Source organism: Sipha flava, unplaced genomic scaffold (assembly GCF_003268045.1).
Source record: "Sipha flava isolate LNK unplaced genomic scaffold, YSA_version1 41_pilon_pilon, whole genome shotgun sequence".
Lineage (NCBI taxonomy): Eukaryota > Metazoa > Arthropoda > Insecta > Hemiptera > Aphididae > Sipha > Sipha flava.
Window position 1 is genome coordinate 1,686,609 of NW_020273144.1, and position 24,052 is coordinate 1,710,660.

Genomic DNA, 24,052 nt, shown 5'->3' on the forward strand with positions numbered 1-24,052 from the left:
TATTACAGCAATATCTGGTTTACGTAGCCGCTACCAAATTTAACAAGAGGTTGAAGCATCTCTAGGTATATTATAAAATCAATAATTTACTATTTGTACGTAAATTAAATTGATAGCTGAATTATCGGAAATATATTGTTTATATATTACAATTTATAGATATTTTTAACCATAAAAATGTATTAATCAATGAAAAAAATTGAGTTTGGTGAATTAAATTTGAAAATAAATATTTATTATTAAAAATATATGTATTAAAATTAAAAAATTTTTACTTCTGTTAAAATATAACAATACAATGAAATATTTTACGGTTAACTAAATACTAATATAATACAATTTACGAAAGTATTTACGAAAATATGATTTTCCGTTTGCTAGAAAATGTAAGTATATTTTTGATTATTTTTCTTCATTAAATTGTACAGATATAGTAAACTTGATTAGTACTTAAAATATAAATATGTTTGATTGTTAATAATAAAAGCTTAGTTATCTTATCAACTTATATTGAATTAGTTGTATGACGCATATAAAATAAAAAACTTTTAGAACAATATGTTCGTGGACTTAATAAATTATATTTTCTAACTAAATAAATCTTATAGTTTTACAATAATGTTTATTTTTTCTAATTTTTTGTGTCAACACTTTTTCGGATAGAAATACTTTTCCAAAAGTTTCACCTAACAACTTTTGAAATTTAAAGTCAGCTTGCGGTGGTACTAAAGAGGTCATTTTTCCAATATCTTAATTTTTTTTCAGGCGTGAAAAAAATCTGCTGAAAAATCTAGTAAAAATAGTAAAAATTTGCTGTAAACAAGAATTTTAATTTTAAAATTTTAGTTATTTAGCCATAACTCCAAAATTAATATGGATAGAAATTTGAAACTCTTATCCTATATCAAAAACATTTTTGTTTCATATTTAACAATATTATTATTAAAAAAGTTAGCGTTTTTGGTTTATTAATGGAATTCAAAATATCTCATATTTTTAAAGTTTTTATGTAATAAAAATTGTCTTTTTTTGATATTAAGACTTGAATATATAATATTACTTTACTCATATACTTACTTAACCATAGTAAAAATAATTCAAAAATCGTAACACAGAATTTATTTTTGTAAGCGTTTAAGTAATTTTTATACGATTTTTACATTCATTTTAAACTTTAAATGTATTTTAAAAGAAATTGGGTTCAATAAATCGTAATGAAACTTTGAATTAAAATAGAACAATATGTTTTAAATTGTTGGTTAAAATAATTTCTCCTTCGTCTTACAAGAAAATGTTTAACTGGTTAATAAAAAAAAAAAACTTACCACAATTGGACTAATAATGGTAAAATATATAAACGGTGCATTTTAATACAAAGCTCTTCTCAGAATCGTTTTACTAATGAAATTAGTTATTATTTCCATAAAACTCAATACACACATTACTATTATCAAATCCAAGAACTGAAGGAATGTAGGACGAACTTCCACCACCACAATCTTACTAGCTTTTTTAACTTATTTAATTTACATCATTACAACACAAAACAATATTACCACGTTGCAAGTTATATTACATAAATAGATAAATGAGACATAATATTACATACATTTTTTAACGATCGAAAATTCTACATAAAAAACAATTTAATAAAATTTGTTACAGTGGAACATCATTATTGCATTGAATTTAGTATAATTACATTAATATTACTTTAAAAAAGTTAATACAGTACTCAAATAGTATTTGTTCGTACTAAACATTTGGAAAATTATATGAACAATATGATTATGTGATTGTCTTTATAAATAATGATATAATTATTTAGATTTTAGTGTGCTATTCGAAATTAATTCAAACAGCGTATAAATACTATTTTAATTATATATTTTATTTTCATGATTACTTTTATCGTTAAATTTAAAAATTAGAAGTTACTGTAGTCATATAAAACACAATGGTGTGTAAACTCTATCTTTTTATTATACAATTTGAGAACATTTAATATTAGATTTAACGTATTAACTGATTTTATATGCAAATTTTGTTGGAAAACAAGTGGAACATTTTTTCGCAGATAAGCAATTACACAATTTTTATAATTTTACTTTCGAAATTTATGTATAATTGAACAAATTGAGATCATAAGCATGTAATATTTTTGTTGTTTGATTTAGTTTTAATGTTATGATTTAAAGGTTAGGGATTCAAGATGAAACAAATATTCAATTATAAATTATAATTTTATATTGGGTCAAATTCTATCATGACGCTGTTAGCACACGATTAATTATTTGGGATAAACGTAAGTTTTATATTTTGGGTGGAGAGAGAAATATGGTGATTTTGCAACGATATTTTTACTTTTCCGCAATCAATTTTTTCGAACCTTCATCAAACTTTAACAAGTATTTATATATATATATATAATGAAGAAGACTATATTATATAGGCCAGATATATTATCTTTTATTAGGATAAGACAATTACAGTGGTTTGGAATTACATAGAAAGCACATGTCAGCTAATGAAAAATATACTTGACGACAAAATAAATAAAATGAGATACTTAGATGACCCAAAATTAGATTGATTAACATATTTATCAAAGATATAGCATTAATTGATCAAAATGTGTCCTTATTCGTGGCGCATCAAGAGAAGAAGATATATGCTTCAGAGAACTTGTGATGACAATGTAGATCCTCATTGAATCATTAAGCTGAAACAGAATAAGAATTATTACATTTTTCAGATAGTGAATATGCATTAAAATGTTTATGCAGCAATTTTTTAAATAGAAAATCGAACGGAGCTAATACTTAATATTCATATAATTTTTTCATTTTGCGACCAATGACATGTATTTTTTAATAAGATGAGCAGTTTTGTGTTATTTGGCTTGAATATTTTGTTAAAAATTAATCCTATAAGATCAAAATTATCTATTAACACTTTTTTTCGATTCTAATATATTAAGAACGATAATTTTTAAATAATATAATTAAAACCATAAAGTTGCCCTAATTGTATAAATATAATTTGTTTTTATAGTGATTATATAAGATATAGTTTAAAAACTGTATCTAATAGTTGATTAGATATTTTTAAATAGTTAAAAAGCTTGAAACATATCCGGTAGCGGTAGAACAGCGTGATATTCGTGAGGCGATCTTGGTTACATGGATTATTGACGACTGAACCGTCAAAACATCCGTAGTTATTAACTTCACCCGCTGAATTTCAATGCGTACGAACTATTCAAATACATATCAGCGTTCTACATTATTTAATGCATGTATTGCAGTAAAACAATGTTATTGAAAGTAAATGGTTTTAATTATATGTTATTGTCGATTTATAAATAGATCGTCGTTAGTTGGCCTTTACATAATTAAGTTAAATGTTGAAAATTTTTTTTTGGAAATTCGATGTTGCATTAAATAAGACAGATGAGATAGAATCGAACAAATTATGTAATTTTTTAATTGTTTTAAGTTCACTTAAGAATTATTTGCCCTAATAGTTTCATAATTTAATAAATTAACCATTTTGTTATTGAGTTAATCAGATATCTACTATAACAGTTATCAGTTTTTTTAACAGATAATAATAAAAAAAAAAGAATAAGTAATTTACTATTCGATATAAATATATGCTTATAAAGTTTGTTTACTTTGTATTTCAAATTTTTGTTTAGATAACTTAATATACTGATATAGAATTCTTTGTTTAACGTAATTAGATTAAAGTAATTAACAAACCCATATGGGTAAAAAAGGAGCTTACATTATACATTGTTATGCTTAGCTTGATTATACATTTTAATTGTTTCTTAACTAAATTTGTGTACTTTTATTTTAATCATCAATCAAATCCTACCATATTTTTTTATTTAAATTCATAACATATAATAGTTCATGGATAATAAAAGTTTATATATACATACAAACTTTATATTAAATTATAAAATTTTATTCTAAGTGTATATAATATAGTAAGATATTAATAAAGAAAAATATTAGAATATATTATAGATTCATAAAATAATTATCATATAAAACACAATATTTATTTGTAGGAAATATTGAAACAACTTTAATAATTTATTATTAAACTATAAAGCTGAAGTAAATTGACTATATAATATATATTTTAACAATATCTTCCCTGTAGTTATCTAGAATATTATATGACTAATCACCCTATGTTTCATTTTAACCATTTCTAAGGTTGAAAATTTTGGCCTAGTGAATATTATTGAGTCTGTTATACGATAAAACCGATTGATTAGAGGAATGATTTTTTTTTTAATTATAGGCCTTCGTTCAAAATTGTTTTTTTGGTACATATGTGGTAGTTTATCATTGCTTTTGAATTTTTTAAAATATTTTTTGAACTTTGCTACTATAAGTAACTCAGTCATTTTTTCAGAAAACATTAAAAACGAATTGATTTCCACTACCAAATGTTGAGATTTTTCGTAATTAAAACTAGAAAATTATGTAATATTTAACTATTCCAAATTATAATTAATTGGACGATGTTCATTATTTTATGATTTCGTTACTCAAAGGTAAGTGTGTTGCATTATTGGTATTTCATTGTGTATTAACTATGCTATTAGGTAACAGTTAATAATAGTGCTTGAATTGAAGGGTGACGTAGAGGGACAGAGTACCACTTCTATTTTAAAAATATATCAGCGTACCCTTTCTAATTTTTTTTAATGGTTCATCAGGGACGGAACTCAATTTTTAATTTTATTAAATTAATGAAAAAAAAAAAAAAAAAAAACTCGTCATTTTAAATGCTGTTATTAAAACAAAAATATTAAAGATTTGAAGTTGATAAATTCAATAAATTTATTTATAAAATAAAATTAATCACCACTACATCATGAATGGGAATGGTGCAAGCGGGAACCATTAAGTGGTCTTTACACTATTGGTTTTAATGATGATTTTAATCATACGTGTTTCCGCTAAAATTTCCATCGAATACTGTTTTACTCGTACGTATTAGAGTATACAACTGCGAGATGCGAATTCCATTTTTAGAAATATTATGTTTTTTAGTCTCGTTGCATACACATTCAAATTTTGTGTGAAAAATTATTCAGTGCATCAATATTTTAAATACATTATACATATAATTCCAGTTTATAAATACATTTGTTTTAAATGGAAATTAGTGAAACTTGTATTTTAGTGATTGTAGCAGTTTAGAAAAAAAATTTATATATATTTATATACATATATAAAAACATAAACGTTCAAAATGGACAAAAAATTAGTTATTAAAAATAAAAGAACTTTCACATACAATTTTACTAAATGAGCTGAGCTCAGAACTTTGATTGATAATTAATAGAATCATGTATATACTGAAAATAGCGTTAGAAAAGTGGCAATGACATTTTTTATATAATGTAGTATTCACGGTTCGGGGATTTAGAGAATTTAGACTTAAAAGATTTCTCAAAAATATCTACAATAAGTCTACTGCTATTTATAATTTTTGCTATATCTTCATTTGAATGTAAAAAATAATTTAGTTTCATGTTTAACGTAATGAAGGCTAAAAGAAATACTCTAACTTCTGAATATATAGCATCATTAGTATTTATTAGTTGTGTTTGACCACATGTTAAATTATTTAAACCAGACCAGTATGTAAAAAGTTGAATTAAATTAGATAAAAGAAGTGCAGAAGAAACAATATTCCCAAAACGAGACGGATATGATATTGATCATTAATTTCAAAATTTATGGACATATTTAAATATTTATAATAAATAATTTTTTGTTATTATATATTAATAATAAATATAATTATTTGTTTCTAACTTTTAAATAAAAATAATATTTAATTATTGCTGTATAATGTAAAATATGAATGTAGTTGGAGGTTTGTCTCTCACCTAAGAATAAGACGTATAAATGCTTAGGCACGCACACATTATTAATACTTTTGTATCCCTTTTCTGTTTTTTTTCCCAATTGAAATATCATTTTAAATCCCCACCGGATAATAATATTAAAATAACAATGATATATAGAAAAATCATGTTGTTTATAATATAGAATATTTATAATTTATTGAATATCCCAAAACAAATATTTATGAATGCTTGATATTAAAAATTGAATATCACTTGCCAAATACGTTGTTTGAAAGTCGGTATTTTTAATTAACTAAATACTTGATGTTCGATTATTCAATATTTACGAGTTAATCAAATCAATTATTTCTCATGTCTGTGAACATACAGATAATATACAGGCATTGTTATGTTGTTTAATCGCTTCATATGCAGTAGGAGAATTGAATACATACAATTTATAAGTAATAAATTAAATAAAGAACCTTGATAGACGTATGTAAACAACGGTGAAAACACAAAATAAAATATATATATATATATATAGTTATATATAGCTGTTAATAGATGAGTAATGTTTAAAATAATTAGTTTTTGTATACATTACAATTAAAAACCATAAAGTTATTATATTTGTTTTTATTTATTTTTAATTTTTACTTATATCAACTATGTAACATAATTTTTTAAACAGTTGAATTAAATGCCAGTAAAATTTATTCGGTTATTGGTAGTTGGTAAATACAATATATGGTTATATTGTACAATTACTATTATAGTTAAATTATTATTTCAGTGAATTATTTTTATATATTAATATTATTATTAATTAACATATGAGGTTACATTGTTTATCAAAAAATAATCAAGTTAAATAAACTTAGAATTAAATATTTTTTCTCCGTACATGTATTCAAGTATTGAGTATGACCGAAGGAATTAAATGAGTAGTCCATTGGAAAGTTTGTATTTATGATATTTTTAAACATAATTTCAATATTTATTTTTTTATCATAAACTTTATATTAACCGTTTATTTCCAATAATTGACATAATAAAAAAATATAGATAAAAAAAATATAAAAATGAAATATAATACATATAAAAATTTAAAAAAAAAAATTGTAAATTGTTTTTCACGATATTTATAAGAAACTTCGAATCAAATTTTTTTGATTCGTACAAGATACGTTTATATTATATTTGGATATTAAAATGATTACTATACCTTGTTGGAATGAGTAATAATTAAACTAGAATTATTCTTAAATCTATAGTATATAAATCAAAAAAACTATTAAAAATGTAAGCAAATATGTTCTAAAAATAGTGAACGTGTGAATTTTTTTGTGTGTTTGTATTGTCAATTTTGATCAGAAAAGTTAATCCGATCATTACAATTATAAGAGATTTCTGATATAAAAATATATAAAAAAATTTGTCTAACTTTGAAGTCATTAAACGAATTTTCAAATTTTTTCTTAATAATCGCAAAACAGTGATGAAATGTTTTAAAAATACAGAAAAATTTACAGTTTATTGGTTTTAGAATAATAAAATTGTTTTTTCTTTATCACTCAAAATATAATAATAGTAAAGACATGAAATTTGTATTGAACAATTGTATTACGACTTGCTATACATATTATTTGAGCTATTCATAGAAAATTGAAATTTTCATAATTTCTTAGATATTTGAAACTGTCGATAAAAAAAAAAAATTGTTTACAAAAGTTTTGAAAATTTAATATAAATGTTCTTAATATATATATAACTGATTAAGGGTAAAATATTAAGCTTGATAAAAAAAAAATTTATGCATATTTAAATTTTAATAAAATGATATAAGTAAAAAAAATCCTAAGATATTAGTTTAATATATTTTATAGTTTTGATAAAATGTTAAAAAAATTTGTATTATTTATAGGCACTTAAAATGTATGATTCTTCAAAATTGTAGATGCCTTATTTATTGCGAAAGGTAGAACATAAAAATCTTAAACCTATTAAGGAATGTAGTTCTTTTATAACATTACTATAACGACCATTTTCTGAAGTATAAACTAATCCACACAATATTATATATTTTCAATATCGATTTTTTTTATGAATTTTGATGAAAATATATTTTTTATTGATACATATATTCATTGATAATCATAATACTATGAAAATTCTACAAAACCTCTTAAGTCCCAAAATATAAAAATTAAATTTTGTACAGCAGCCTGTATATTGCATAACAAATTTATAACTGGGTCAGAAGTGTGTACAATTAAAAAAAATACATGAAAAAGTCATAAAAATCCTTACCCTAGTCATAATATATTAAAAATAATGACATTATTTTTGAAGTAGCAACAATGGTTTTGTTTTATTCGGGAATAGTTTCATAATTTTTATAAGAAATAAACAAATAATGTCACTTCCGGATATTATTGTATGCAAATATGTCAATATATATATATATATATATATATATTAATATTATGAAATATTATTCTTATTATTTATTTAGTTAATTGTACAGGTACGATTTATAGTACAAATTACCTTTAATTTAATCTCTAAAAAGCACTTCTTAAAACTTTTTAATTTGAAAAAAAGTTATACAACTGCAAATATATCATGTTTTAATAATTTGTTTCATTTTCACATAAATATTTTTCTAATTATAATATTTCAAAGAAAAATTAGCTGTCATGCAATAATTGAAAGTCCTTATACTCGTATTTGATACCGGTTAATATATTTTTGAAATAATTGGATTTTTATCAGCTTTTATGGAGAGCGTCAGAATTTCAACGGTTTAAATTAACATTTCAATGCATTCTACTTCTATTTTATATAACTAATTAGTATTTTAGCACTAATTTTGTGGTATTTCTCAGTTTTAAATTTCATTACATAATATATAATCATACATGTGTTATATATGCATAGTATTTCTAAGTTTCTAGGAATGTATTTAACAGTCATCTGTACTAAATCATGTTTCACTAATGTTTTAAAATGTTTATATATAAATCGAATAACAAAACAACTTTTTAACGTACTGCGTTTGAATCTGTTTTAAATCGCTAAATAAGTTTTGAAGTTATAAAACAATTTAAAAAATAAAGAGTAATGTAATTTAAAAAAAATTCAATTATATTTTATTTCATAAACAGAATAACACAAACATAAAACACATTTGATATCTTTTTTATTATTTTGTGACATATTTCAAGCAATAGAGTGTTGGTTAATTAGTACTGTATCACCATCGTGTATGTGTTTTGTCACATATCATATGCATTTTATTATAACGTCAATATAAATCTGCAAATACTAAATAAAGTAAATTTGTATATATTATACGTGAAAACAAATGCACGATGTATTTGTTCATCAAAGTTAATGTATTTTAACAAATTACCAAAGTACATTGGTAGTTTGAACTCCTCATAAAATAATACACATGCAATAAATTTCATATGATTCCAATAAAACACATACAGACACACATACACACACGTACACGTACACGTATACACACATATAAATATATTTATATATGAGCTATACTCACTTCGGGATTCAATATATATATATATGGTTACAAAACATATTATTTTTAGCAATAAACGTAAAAATGTCGATGGTAAAAATATTGATAACTAATTACTTCAAACTTGAAATAAGTATTAAAAAAAAAAGCATCATCGTAATGTATTTTTGAAATATTTATAGTCAGAACATTGTGTATATGGTATACGTTTTTAAAACAGAAAAAAAAAACAACGAATTTCTATGAATGTATGTTCATTTCACGATTGATATAAAAACTGTTCTTATATTTTTCGGTACTCGCGCTATAAATCGTAACGTTTATGCTTTTCGACTTTTGAAAACCGAAACTTTTTTTTACGTTATACTCGATCGGAATGATATGTACCGAAATTCTTTATTGTTTGGCATCGTGAAAAATAAATAAATAAATATAATATATACACATACATATCTATATATATATATATATATATATATATATATATAAATTTACCGAAAAAAAATACGCTCAAGGTTTCTTTCGTCGTTAAAACATTATTCCTCGCAGTGACGCGGCACGGTAGCGGTTGTTTGGATTTTGGTTAAAAATCGACAACGGCAAGCCGATAACTTATACGTATAGGTTTTCGCTCACTGTACATAGTATAGGTAGCACGCGTATAAATATTTACGTAACGGTCAGCGGTCGTTTGGTGGCGAACGTTCGCACGCGGACGAGGGTGCGGTTCGGGAACGTATACCTATAAACCGTACATGTGTGTATATAAATCAAGCGTGTACAACAGAACCATGTCGCTGGTGCAGCGACAACATCGGTGGCAGCAGTAAGAGCAGTAACAGTGGGCGAAAGAGAACAACGACGTTTATATTCATATTATATTATCGTTGTAATGTAGTTAATAGAAGGCCGAGTATATGTAATATAACTTTGGACGGTATGTACGTATTCGCGTGATACGGTAGCGGAGTAGTAGTAATAACGAAGCGGGCGGTATTTACGGTTAGGTGGGGGAGGGAGCAGGAGGAAGGTAGGAGAACGTGTTCAACTATACGACGAAGATGGGATAATGACGATGGATGGACGGCAACGGTGGCAGAAGGTATATGTATGAGAGAAAGGGCACGAGAAAGGACTGTGAGAGGGAGAGAAGAAGAGAGGGTGCGCGAGCGAGAAAAAATATGTGTGTGTGCGTGCGAGAGAGAAAGAGAGAGTGAGTGGGTGGTTCGAGAGATGGGCGAAAGTGTTGAGGGATGAACGAGAGGGACGGACGAGGTGTGCGCGTAAGGAAGAGGATGGTCCCAGCTGCTTTGGCCGCCACCGCCGCCGCTGCCGTTGAATTAGAAGCTGTGCCGTTACCACCCGCCCCTCGTCGTAGGACGCCGCGGGTAGGATGTGTACATGGGCGGCGGGCGCGTGTTGTTGTCAGGGAGGGGTTGGCGGTGGGCACGGGTCGGTGGCAGGGACGGCGGCGGCGTACTGCTGGCGTTTGAGACGCGCGCGACACGCCGGGGGTCGGCGGTTTGCGCAAGCGGCACCGGCACGCCGAAAGCAGGGCGCGCCACAGCCTCGTAGCCGCCAGCAGCAGCAGCAGCAGCAGCTTCAGCCGCGGAGGGTGCATCCGTGGCGTAGGGCTCCGGCGTGCGCTGGTGGTAGTTGACCGACGGCGACGACGCGAAACGGACAACGTATTCGACGCGGTTACTTCACCGTGCGACGTAACGTCCGTCCACTCTCGCAGGGCCGACGGTCGTCGCGTATTTATCGAATACGTAGCCGACCGCGGTTGCCGCGTTTTCACGCTCCGTTCCGACCGGACGGCTACCGGGTGTGATACGTGCAACAGCGACACGGCGATGGGATCGTCGCTCGGTATCGGTACCGGCAGAACCGACGCGTTATCATCCGTCGCGACGTTCGCTCAGCGTCACGCGACCGCCGTAAGCCACAGCAACCGATAGACCGACGGACGGCCACGCGCTCGTTACGACTCGGGTCCGAGCGTCATCACATCGCCAACGCAACACGCCGGCCGGGCAGTTTAGTCGCACTGATCCGCGGAGACACACACGCTTACGGCACCCCAACCGTGGCCATGCACGCGGTCAACTCCTTCGCCGCCCGGGCTCATTGAAGTCGGACGGCGATCATTATTATCGTTGCTGGCACGAGTGGTTGCAACGGCGGCGGCTCTGTATCTAATGGATCTTGTCGAAGGTATCGTCAAACGGGTGTCTCATCGTTACCGGGTTTGTAGTGCATAGCTTAAGGTAGTATACATCCGTACGCACCCCCACTCGCTGCATATCGTATTGAATACTAGCAGGATACCATATATAAATATATAATTCACCCCGTCGTCGTCTGTTGTATTAAAACGGAATTAAATCCCGATCGCATATCGCTTTTTCCGAATATGACGAACAATACGTATACGGCACGACGACGACGACGGACCGTAAAATACCGTAGCATGTACACCAAACACTTGTATAATAAACATGTGTGCTGATATAGTTATAGATGTTTAATGTAGTGCAATACTTGTGGAAATTGTTTCACGTACTTGACCATAAGAGCATAGGCGCAATTTGTAACACTTAACATTTTTAATGACAACGTTCTTAAATACTCCACACACACGCTGCCATTTGTTATATCTTCCATTGGGTTTACATTTTCCTTTGTTGTACCTTTTACACACACACACACACACACACACACACACATACACACACACGATCTCGTGCGCTCACGCTAACAATGACTGGTCGTTTTCAATCTTTCGTTCAACATTAATTCAATTCAACGGTTTTAATCGCTTTATTTCTACAGTGTCAGCAATAATTAGTTTTCGAGACCGATTTATGTGCGGTTTTCAGTATGTGAACCCACCGGTGTAATTGTAAGCGTGTGCGTGTACGCGCGCTCGACCGAAGGCAAGGGGGATCGTAGGGTGAGCGTGCGGGGGGCCTCGCGTGTTGCGTCTAATTGTACCTCTGGAAATAGAACACGAATTGCGCCCATGACCGCACGTTGAACCCCCGACGTTTATTCGTTTCTGTTTGTTTGTTTGCCGCGCAGGTACGCCGTCGTAGTTAGAACAAGCGATAACCGGAAGCGAACGACGACCAAATGTTGTTGACCGCGGCACCGTGCCCGGTGCTCGTCGACAACCGCGCAGCCGCCGAGGTGACGCGGAACAGATGTTCCGGCGGCCGGTGCGGATACGGAGCGCGGACGTCTGCGTTCCACGGCGATGACGACGGGACGACGGTGGTGTCGCACGGGGCGGCGAACGGTTACCATCCGGTCCGTCGACGGGTCTTGGTGATGAACGGCAACGGTGACGGCGACCCGTCACCCGAAGACCGTCACCGGTGGAACGAGCCGGTACCGCGGTCGTGCGATCACACGAAACCGTTGGCATCACCACCGCCGTCGCCGCCGACGCTACCGCAGCCGAACGACGATCGCCACCAACACATGATGCACCACCATGGCGGCCACCAGAACCAACACCAACATCACAATCACCACCATTACCACGCGCACCGGGCGCACCGGCCGCGGCACCATCATCACACGCACCACCTGCACATGTGGACCAGTAGCTGCTGCTGGTGGCTGCTGGTGTTGTACGCGGCCGTCGTGGTGATCGCGTCCTTCGCCCGGGCCGCCCATTCCGCCAAAGACGGTAAACAATGATTGCAATAACAGTAGGATTAATGATAACAATAACGAGCGGCTGGCGCGCAAGTTCCTGTGCACGTTTTCCGTGCGAACGCGGTGAACAATGCGCGGCACCGTGTTAATGTGATGCCGGAATGCCACCGGAGTCACGCGGACGTGTCGGCGGGACTTTGAGACGTTGTTGTACGGCCGAAAACATTTTCCGTATAAACGTCGCCGCCGACGCGATTTCGAAGTTTGACAGGCTCCGGGTCCTTTGACCGTCGTTTGTATCCACTAGATGTGGACGCGGCGATAATTCCCCGGGTCGCCTATTACGTTGGAACACTGGAGTGCCGGTAGCTAATCTAGCTGTTGGTACTGCAGCGTTTTTAGATGATATTTGGCTACCTCTGAGATTATTAATAACGGAAACGGTGCGTCGAGACTTCAAAACAGACAGAATGGTGTGACTCGATGCTTCCGACCACCGTTTATTGTAATCGATAACGCTCAGTCACGATGACGTTTTGTCATCACATAATAACCATCATAAATATATTATGAACAATAGAATATGACGTGAGATCATTTATCGTCGACGTTGGCCAATAGAATTTATAAAAGTTGTATAGCGGCACGCTCTGATTGCCTACTTACACTCGATTCCGATGGAAAACAATAGTAGAGCGGCACAATTATTACTACACAATCGTTGATTTAATGCTTTATAGTGATAGCAAGACGTAATAATAATGATTTAACAGTAGGTACGAAATGGTAAACCCGCGATTGCTCATCTTTACCCTCATCACTTTTCGTGTTTATGATTTATTTTTAAAAGAAAAATTTCGTTCAATGCTTGTGAACAGTATACCTTTTCGTATTCAGAATATAAATCATTTTTGGGTGACTCCAGTCGCTTTTCGTCATCCCTCTTCCTCCATTTGTATATATAGCCTACAAAATGGAACAAACGGCCTGAATAAATTGCGTTTACCAAATATGAGTTCTACTCGAAGAGTAGTAGCGTTTCGTTATTAAATCAAGTTTAACTTTTAACTTAAGATTTAAAATAATAATTACTGAAAAACTAATAAAACATTTATAGTTTAAAGTTAATAATGGAAATTAATGACTCGGGGGTAAACAAAATGAAAATCCATATTTTATAATTTTGATGACAAATATGTATTACATAACCGAATGAGCTCTAATGGATAAGCTGTAATCATTTTATAGACTTTGAACGTAATGAATAGTTTTACAATTATGCCATTTATTTATTCTATTAATATTATCATTTATTTGTTTTGTCGTGATCGCTGATCCACATTTTCAGTCGATAGAACTTTCAGAAATGTTCGGGCATTCAAGGTGTGTGTGTTGTATTTTTAACTCTCGGTGAAATAGTTTTTAAAATGTCACAGTAGCTGTTGGTATTTTGTAAAATTTTGCTTACTCTAAAGTATTTAGCATTTATTAATTAATTTTGTATTTTATTATTTTATTGACATGACTTAACGAGTTTATAAACTATGTAATCAATTTTAATATTTCAAAATTTGTTTATTATAAAAATGAAATATTTCAACTTCAGTTTCAATACTCATTTATACAATACATTTTTCATTATTTACATATCGTATAATAATTTTAAAAATCCTGTTTTAATAATATTTTGATATCCTAGAATAATTAATACTCTGTTGAACGTTCAAAAATGTTTATCAACTGTCATGATATGACGTTTTTTTACAAATAAATAATACTAATAAAATATTTGATAAGATAATTAAATCAAGGTAGTGATTTTCTAACTTCAAATCTCTGTAATCAGTACCTTGTTTTTGTTCAACAAATTATCATATTTTCCTTTATGATAGTAAAATTCCTCTCGAAGTATAATGCTTACCCAACGAACAAAACATTCATGACTTTTACACATAACATTTTGGAGTTATCATTTTATTTTCTCTATCTCTGGTATTATTTTTAACGAGTTTTTATCTCCAGTTTCTGAAAATATTCAAACTGCGGTCTTTTTTTTTTCTTTTTTTTTTTTTAATCATCGAGACCCTTATAAGTGGTATCTATATTCTAAAGGGGAGGTGTTAATTACACGCGGATACCAAAAGTCTTTCATACTAGTCGCAATTTGATGTTTAATACGTTGTGTGTATTATTCAAACGAAAAACACCCAAACACAACTTGATAATTATATTATTATTTTATAATTATGATTTTTGTGATTTATTATTTAAAAACTCGATTCCCGTCGGATATTCAGGCGTCCATTACCGTACTTTTTTGTTTATTATTGAAATATGAAAGGCTACGGGAAAAAAGTAAAAATAGTTAATACTCTTAAACTGCTTATTAGTTACAGTTTTAAAGTCTAAGAATTCAGAAAACTAAGAGATAAAGTATTTTAATAATTAAAAATATATCATTTTGATAATACAACTAAATGTCGATAAAACTAATAAGAAAAAATTTAAATTTGCTTTTTAAAATAAATTACAAGAAGGCAAAATTATCAGATGATTTTTTTCTTTTTTTGACTATTATCGTTTTTTTTCCGTAGCCCTTCATGTTCTATCATTTGAAAAATGAGTTTAAATTATTCAAAAAAAAAAAAAAAAAAAACAAACAAACATAAACTGCTAATTTTTATTTATTGTAGTAGTTTAATGAATAAATAAAACATTAAAAAAAACATTATATACATTTAACATATATTGGCAACGTTGGGCTATTTAGGAGGATTGTATAAACAAAATAAAATATGTATATTACATTATGTCTATAGCAGTGGCGTATTTAGAAACTTTTTTTTTGAGGGGGGGGGTGTCATACCTAATAGTGAAATAATTTTATGATCGTTTTGATCATATTTTATATTACTTTATGTTGCGCATATATTAGGGTGACCATATTAAGAAAATAAAAAAAAACAGGACAGCTGTTACTTCCCCCCAAATAAAAAATCTTATCCATATACATTCACACATATGCACACAAATCTCGAGAGTTAAAGTCCAAATTTCTATCATATCATGAAAAATTATTTTCTTTTTACTTTACCCTTTTTTTAGTAAAATAACCTAAGTAATAAAATATTTTCTTTTAATTAATATTCAATTATTAAATAGGTAATTTCATAGTTCGTTGGCATCGGGACTTGACGCTCGTTCCACGAAAATTTTTATTTATTATTTCTAACTTTGGTTTCACATTTAAAATATACGAGTAAAACTGTTTTATTTACAAGCATTTATAACTTATATAATAAATAATATGACAATAACGGCATTAAAACGGGACAATCTTCTAAAAACGGGATAATAAACGTCCCATTCGAAGTTTTTTGGTACAATGGGACGTGATGATCAAAAAAGAGACAATCCCATTTTAAACGGGACGTCAGGTCACCCTAGCATAGATGAATACTGCATACTGACAACTGACAAGACGTGATAGTCATGGACTAAGATATTGATATTCTTATTGACCGATAATTTCCCCACATCAGATTTTTTATATACCATGTGTGTGTGAGTACCGTGCGGTCGATTGTTATTATTATTTTCCGATTACAATTTAATTATTAGTGATATTAATATTTATATATATATATATATATATTCATTATACTTTAATACTTTATTGAGTGAACAAACTAAAATTATTATATTACTGATATGTTTCAAATTTGACATTTTCAAATATTTGTTTGGGAGGGGAGGTGGAATCCCCCCAATAAATACGCCACTGGTCTATAGTAAATTGTATGTACAGATAACAAACGGAAATTAATTTTGTCATTCACGTTTTTAGTATAAAAATTATATTGTTGGGACTTGAGGGACTTGATCATTTCTGAACTCTCGAATGATCTAGTAATATATTAATCAGTGCATACCTGCTTCAAAACATAGCGGTTATAAAAAAAACAAATTAAATAATCATAAATAAATAAACCCGTCTATATTTTCACGTCACTCGGGGCTAAAATAAATTTCATAACAATTTATACCAGTTGATATTTTTGTATTTTTAAGATTATTTGATTATTTTAAGATGATTTTATTATTTTGATGGGTTATAATGAGTATGATGTGCATATATAACAAGACCCACGTAATATTAAAAATAAAAACTAATAGATAAATAAAGTAAAGTTAAAAAAAAAAATATATATATATATATACATACATTGTATTATTCTGACTTTATTCGGATTGCACTTAGGTTTTAATAAAAAACTTTTTCCATCTAGATTATACAGAATTTCAAACTATTAATTAGGATAAAATATATTAAAAAAAAATAATAATATCTGTTTAAATACATTTATGTGTTTATGCGGATTAAATCGTGCAAGTATATATTATAGTAAGGATGTAAATGTTTTTGCTAAAAATTAAAGCGTCGCCTTCGAGTGGTAGCTTAACAACATTGGCGACAATTATCGCCTTAATTTATGTTTAACCGAATTAAGTTCTATCGACCGGTCGACACCGGACTTAGAGGATCGAAATGAATATAACTCCTAAAAAGAAGAACGTATAAAAAAAAGGGAAGAAGTAAGCGTTCTCAAAGCGTTTTATATCCATCTTATTTAGTAATGTTATTTTTCTCGCTGGAAGCGTACGTCTTGGGTAAAAGGGTCGGTAAATCATCTAGCTTGATACAGGCAAACGGGCTTCGGGCGTCCGGTCAGGCTTTCCGTTTGTCGCCCCTACTCTGTCGCTGTTATAGCTACTCCTTTTTTTTTTTTTTAAAACGGTTGAGTTTGTGAGTTTTTGTTCTGTTTCTATCCGAGAGATAGGAATGAGAGGGATATTTTTTTTAAAATTATGTTTATATATATGCATATTTACATTAGAACAAAAAAATAAAAAAAAGATTATAAACAATAGAATTATGTTTGAAGTATTTCTGTAAAAAACAAGTGCATTTAATTATATAATACCATCCATAGAATGTTAGTACAAATTTATCTGCTGCGAGGTTAAAAATAGAGTAGGTATACGTAAACCAAACGGCTACAAAATTTGATTTCAAATGAATAATATTAAACACTACGGGGTGATGATTTAAATATTTAATCATCAATAAAATTCAAGCGTTTTTAAATTCAAAGACGTGCACAGAATGTGAACTAATATTATTTTGTTTTCATAAAGATGCAAATATATAAACTCATTGAGCGATTATAGTAGAAAAACCACGCTGTTTGTTTTTTGTTTGTAGTTGAAAAATTTAATAATATCAAATTTATTCGTTAACGTATTTTATATAAAAATATCTAGACGCGCATCGTTATGGTGACCATGGGCGATTCTCTATAGTGAACATATATTAAAATTAATGTTGTTATAATTAAATTTGAAAGTAATGTAACACCGTTTGTTAAAAAACGTTTTTGAATTTACATTTTAGTTTATATAAACCGAGGTATAAACTATAATTAACCAAATCAAACGTTGTTTTTAAAATAAACCGTTTTTTTTTTTATTTATACATTATTATGTAGATACTAAAATAAAATCTAAATGGAATTTTTGAACTTCTGATTATACTTGCAGAGGATATAAAATAAATGTATTTTTATTTAAAATAAAATGAGATGAAAATATTATATAATACGTCATCGTACGGCCATCAAAACTTTTACTCCTTCACTTAAAATCATGATAAAATCTTAATTTAGTAGATTTTTTAACTATATTATTTCACTTATTAGTTATAAACAGGGAATTTATTATAAAATCTTGTACAGTTTATTTATTTTTACGATTTGTAAAATACAAATTAGAGATCCCACAGTAATAAAGGAATTTAATAATTTTACAATGATTGTTTTTATTTTCTGTAAATACTTTTTTGTATAAATATAATTGCACGAAATATCATGTAGTAGGTATCCTATTGGATGAAAATTAAACACAGATAAGGCACTTTGAGCCGAGTACTTTAATAATAACTTCGAAAAATGTTAAATTTCATCAAAGGAGCGTAGTTGTTAAGTTTATTGCTCTTTTGATAAAATATGTAATTTTCTTTTTGTTGCTACACAAATTCAATGTAGGTTCATTCATAATTCATATACTACACAAGTACTATCATAAGAATAATTAAAAAAATATCAAAAATGATAATTAACATTTTATTTTCAATCAAAGGTGCTTTTTGTTAATTCTTTTTTTGATGAAAATAAGTATCTAATTATACTCGTATATTTTAATTAACTCGTAGTTTTAACGTATAAATATAAAAATATTTTTTCCACAAAATACGGAATGTTAAGGAATTTATGATTACATTATATACCTATATTATATTTATATTATTCTCTAACTTTTGTTCAGAATTGATGTGTGAATAGGATGATTCATCATTGTTTTCAAATGCATATAAATAGTTCATCTGTAATACATCCATCGTAGTGACTTACAAAAAATTCACGATTATGCCTTTTTTTTCTTTTCACTCATCATCTGCAGTATCTTATTTGAGTTTTGAAGCGGTAAACATGTACTCTAAATATATCTTGTTAATTTTTCTTCACTTTGTTAGTATTAAAATGATTAAATATATGTACATTAGTACCAGATTGTTAAGGTTACTAGCACTCAACATTTTCAACATTTTGTTTATATTTCCAAAATTATATAAATTTTAATAATATTATAAGTAAAGCATCTATGAAAAAAAAATATGATATCAAGAAATGTATACTATGTACGGGCTTATATTTTTTTTAAATAAAGAAATGCTGTAAAACAATAAAAAATTTTCTAAGAAATTGATCTATTGTTTAAAAATTCCTAAGTTCTTTCGTTGATTGGCAATTAACTGGATAGCGAATAATATTAATTATTTATATAATGAAACTGTATAGTAAAGAATTAATTTTGAAAATGGTGTATTATCCTGTGTACGCAACTATAAAATATTTGTTATGTTTAGTAGGTACATTTTGGCCTTTTACAAAATGTCTTAAATTTTTACTGCTCGTTCGGGCCACTTACATTTCTTATTACTTATTAGCAAATCCAATTATAGTCTTAGTGTTGTTTGAAAAAATAGAAGCAAATGTTGAACTGTAATTTCAAAAACAGTTGAATAACTAATATTGTATAGTGACATAACAGTAATTTTAAAATTATTTTAAGCTAAACCAGACTTCTCTGGGGTCAGGCCGTTGGCGTTAATGGTTTCCCTCTGACTTGACATTAAACGAAGTTTTATACACACTGAGTCATTCAAATTTAACATAACAAACGTAACGGAATAATCGAGTATTGTAGCATTGAATTTGAAGGATTCTGTATTTTATATACTATTCGATTGTTCGTATTTGATATAAAATGTTTAATTTTAGAGTACTTTTCAGTATTTAACAATCGTTTTCAATGGTTTAATTTAGTTATTATAATTAATGTGTTGACATAAAATGTCACAACGATTATTGTTTTATAATTACCCTTATGTTTTATTTAGTACCAGTATACCACGTAAGAGCAGTAGCGGGCCAGCAGGCTCGTTTGCCTTGTGATATTTCATTGGTGTCGGACGAGGAGGATGATTTATCAGACTCAGGAGTTGATTCTCCTCCCCTTGACGGAGAAAGCTCGCTTGCATCTGGGGCAAACTTACGTGACGCTGTTCTTCTGGTTTTATGGTATCGCGATGACCTGGGAACACCAATTTACAGGTATAATAAAATCAATACACATCTTTAATATTATTTTCAATTATAATATTCAAAATGTATTAATATTTAAAAATGTTAACTAATTTATGTGGGAAGATAACTTTGCATGAAAAATATTACATAACAGCTTTAAATTATAATCATTATAATTATTTCACTTGAAGTTCAAATTTTTTTTATAATTAAAAATTTTTAATATTTTTTCTTTATTTATTGAGTAATATTAATATTACAGTTTCAACTATCATCCTTGTGTTCCTTATATAGTGAATATATTATTAATTATAAATCCTAATTTAATTTTAATATCCAAGTATAAATATTAAAACAATTTAATTTTTCGTTTAATCCACAGTATATTTATCTTTCGTATGTTAATTTTATACGACAGTTGATCAAGTTGTTATTTAAATAAATACTTTAAGTAAATACTTTTCAAATAGAGTATAATAAATAAACTAGGTCAAATAAATTAGATTCATTAGCTTATAGATTGAAATAAACTAGTCTATGTTTGAAGGACCCTTGACTAAGTTACGTCATGGAAGTACGTTAAATTTATTTTTAGATCCCACAGATTCAATTTGACTTCAAAGTCTTAATTTCTTCAGCATTTTATAAGCGTGAAGCTGATCTATATAAAATTATTCAGGATTCTAGTGACGTTGAACTACTGCATTTTAAGTAGGCAATTGCCATCTTTCTTTGTTGAATAATAAGTACTCCCTTGATGTGATTGTAAATATTTGATTTGTCATATTTTCTCTGTTGAAATTCATCATTAATGAACTCAATTTCTCCATCCCTTCGTTGTTACCCAATTCATTTTTTTTTCTTTTATTTTTTTTTAATCCACCTACTAACTAGAATAATATGCTGACGTTATTTGTATTATTTTGTTTTATTTAATAATTTATAATAATTATAATAATTACAATGTTTTCAATTAGTTAAAATATACTTAATTGAAGAAATTTTAATTATAATGAAAAAATTAAAATTAATTATATATATATATGTGGCTGTAACTAAATAGTGGTTGCTAATGATAGAGTGGTTAGGGCGTAGCGCTCTACAAGTTTGGTTTGAAAATAAGTATAGATTTCTGCAACTTCAGATTACGCCCACCAACTTAAAATAAACTTCGATAACATTGAACTATTATATACTACATTAGTTTTTAATCTTGTAAAACATTTTATTTTAATTTTATTTTGTACATCAGTATAATAAAACGTCACTTACTCGAACAATCTTTGACAAGTTGAATGTAACTGCAACATGTACAGTTTATAATATCAATAACTTATTCTCAGAAAATGTATCAAAATTGAAATCTCACTTAGATATTTATAACATGATTAAAGAAAACTATGCTGAAACTATCAATGAAAATAACAGTGAAAGATACATATTTGATATTATGATACGCTAGTTAGAAATGTCAAGTTCGTTTATTCCATATTTTAAAATAACAAAACTGTCTTCTTGTAGAGTTTACAGGGGTAAAACGTGGTAAAGCGTATATCTTTTTTATGGCTGTTTTTTAAACGAACAGTATTTTAAGATTGCTTTATTGACTTTACGAGTACAGGGATGTATTTTTCTTGTTGTTTTGGAAAATACTTTTTACAACCATAAGACTGGAAAAAATTTCCAAAAGTTTCATGAGCCATATTTTTATATGAAATTAGCCATAGGATGTACGGAATTGCAAGATTTTCATCGTTTGTAACATATTTATGAAAAATATCAAAAATGAAATAGTGAAGGAAAACGTAATAAAAAATAACAGAAATTCTATTTTTATTTATTTGTAGATATACTCGTTTACTATCTTATTATGAAATGTTGTGGAATAAATTTTGATATTTTGTACACAGTTAGTTATTAGGTAACTGTTATATATATATAATATCTAATACCTATAAAAAGAGAAATAAACAGGCTTGACGTTTGAATGTAAAACTTTTTATTTTGAATACAACTAAATTTAAATTACTGGTAATTTTAGGTGAAATAAAAATCATGGTATATTTTTAAATCTATATCTTATAATATTTGCAGTTTTAGTTTTGGAGGCTTGAAATTTTAATACGTATCTACTTAATATATTTAGCAAACTCTTACTTATATAATTTTTTCCTACTTATAACCTAATATTAAGGTGAGCAAAGTGATATATATAAATGCTGAATAAGTATTTTTATTTTAGTTTCTAAAAGAAATTTTAACAAATTTTATAGTAATTAACATTTTCGTATTTTTTTTTCCAGTGTGGATGCCAGGTCTTCTGCCACGCCCACTCATCAGCAATATGACTCCACGTCGTATCATTTGATGACAACAGGGGCAGAAAGATGGTCAGACCAACGAATATTTGGTGATAGAGCACATTTTCATGTTAATGGAGATACAACTGAAGGAGAGCTGAAATCTAAAGTGAACAGTCAAAAGAAATCAATTGTGTCGACATATTATTCATCAGAATTACGCATTGACCGAGTTAGTGTAAAAGATTCTATTCACCTGTATCGCTGTCGAGTTGATTTCAGATTGGCTCAGACTCGAAATTCTAAAGTGAATCTAACCGTAGTCGGTAAGTTAATACAATTTTAGTTATTAAATATTTAGCATCTTTAAATGATACCTTTTTATAAGTAGTTCATAGAGCATATAATTTTTAAGAAATGAATTCATCATATTTAAAATATGCATTATAACATGTATTAACAAACAATTAACGGGGAATCACTAGGTAGCTACAGAGAAGTGTCAGTTATTTGAAAGCAAAAATATACAATTAGTGTTTCTTAGATGGGAAACTTTAAAATATTTGTCAAAAGAAAGTTTATGTTATATTGGAAAATGCGCACAAAAGTAAATTTCACAGACTTTGATTTTTTCATTTTACCAAGAATTCAACAACTTTTACTATAGATTTAAGCCAATAAATATTTAGTTCTATAAATACAAAAAAAATGTTTTTTCTATTTAATTTTTAAATTTTTGGATGCATTTATTACACTGCTTTGAAAATGGAAAAATTTTATTTCGTAAAAAAAAAAAGAAATCATCAATTTATATGGTATGTTTGATTAATTAAGTTACATATATCGGTAAATTTTTCAAATTTTAAAACTCAATGTCGATTTGTAGACTATTAAATTTCAATTGGTATTTATAAATATTTTATTTCAAAATTTAATAATTGTATGT

General features: G+C 28.9%; 1 protein-coding gene across 2 annotated transcripts in view; it reads left to right on the forward strand.

The window, feature by feature from the left end:
• Positions 1–11,033: 11,033 nt before the first annotated feature.
• Positions 11,034–24,052, forward strand: part of LOC112688910 — a 51,923-nt gene continuing 38,904 nt past the window's right edge. The window contains exons 1-4 of one of the 2 annotated variants that reach the window (XM_025562327.1): positions 11,034–11,683; positions 12,519–13,131; positions 20,620–20,833; positions 23,110–23,432. In XM_025562327.1, coding sequence (XP_025418112.1) covers positions 12,570–13,131; positions 20,620–20,833; positions 23,110–23,432 — 1,099 coding nt within the window. In that variant the 5' untranslated portion in view covers positions 11,034–11,683; positions 12,519–12,569. The remainder of the gene's footprint in view (positions 11,684–12,518; positions 13,132–20,619; positions 20,834–23,109; positions 23,433–24,052) is intronic. The other variant, XM_025562326.1, reaches the window with a different exon arrangement.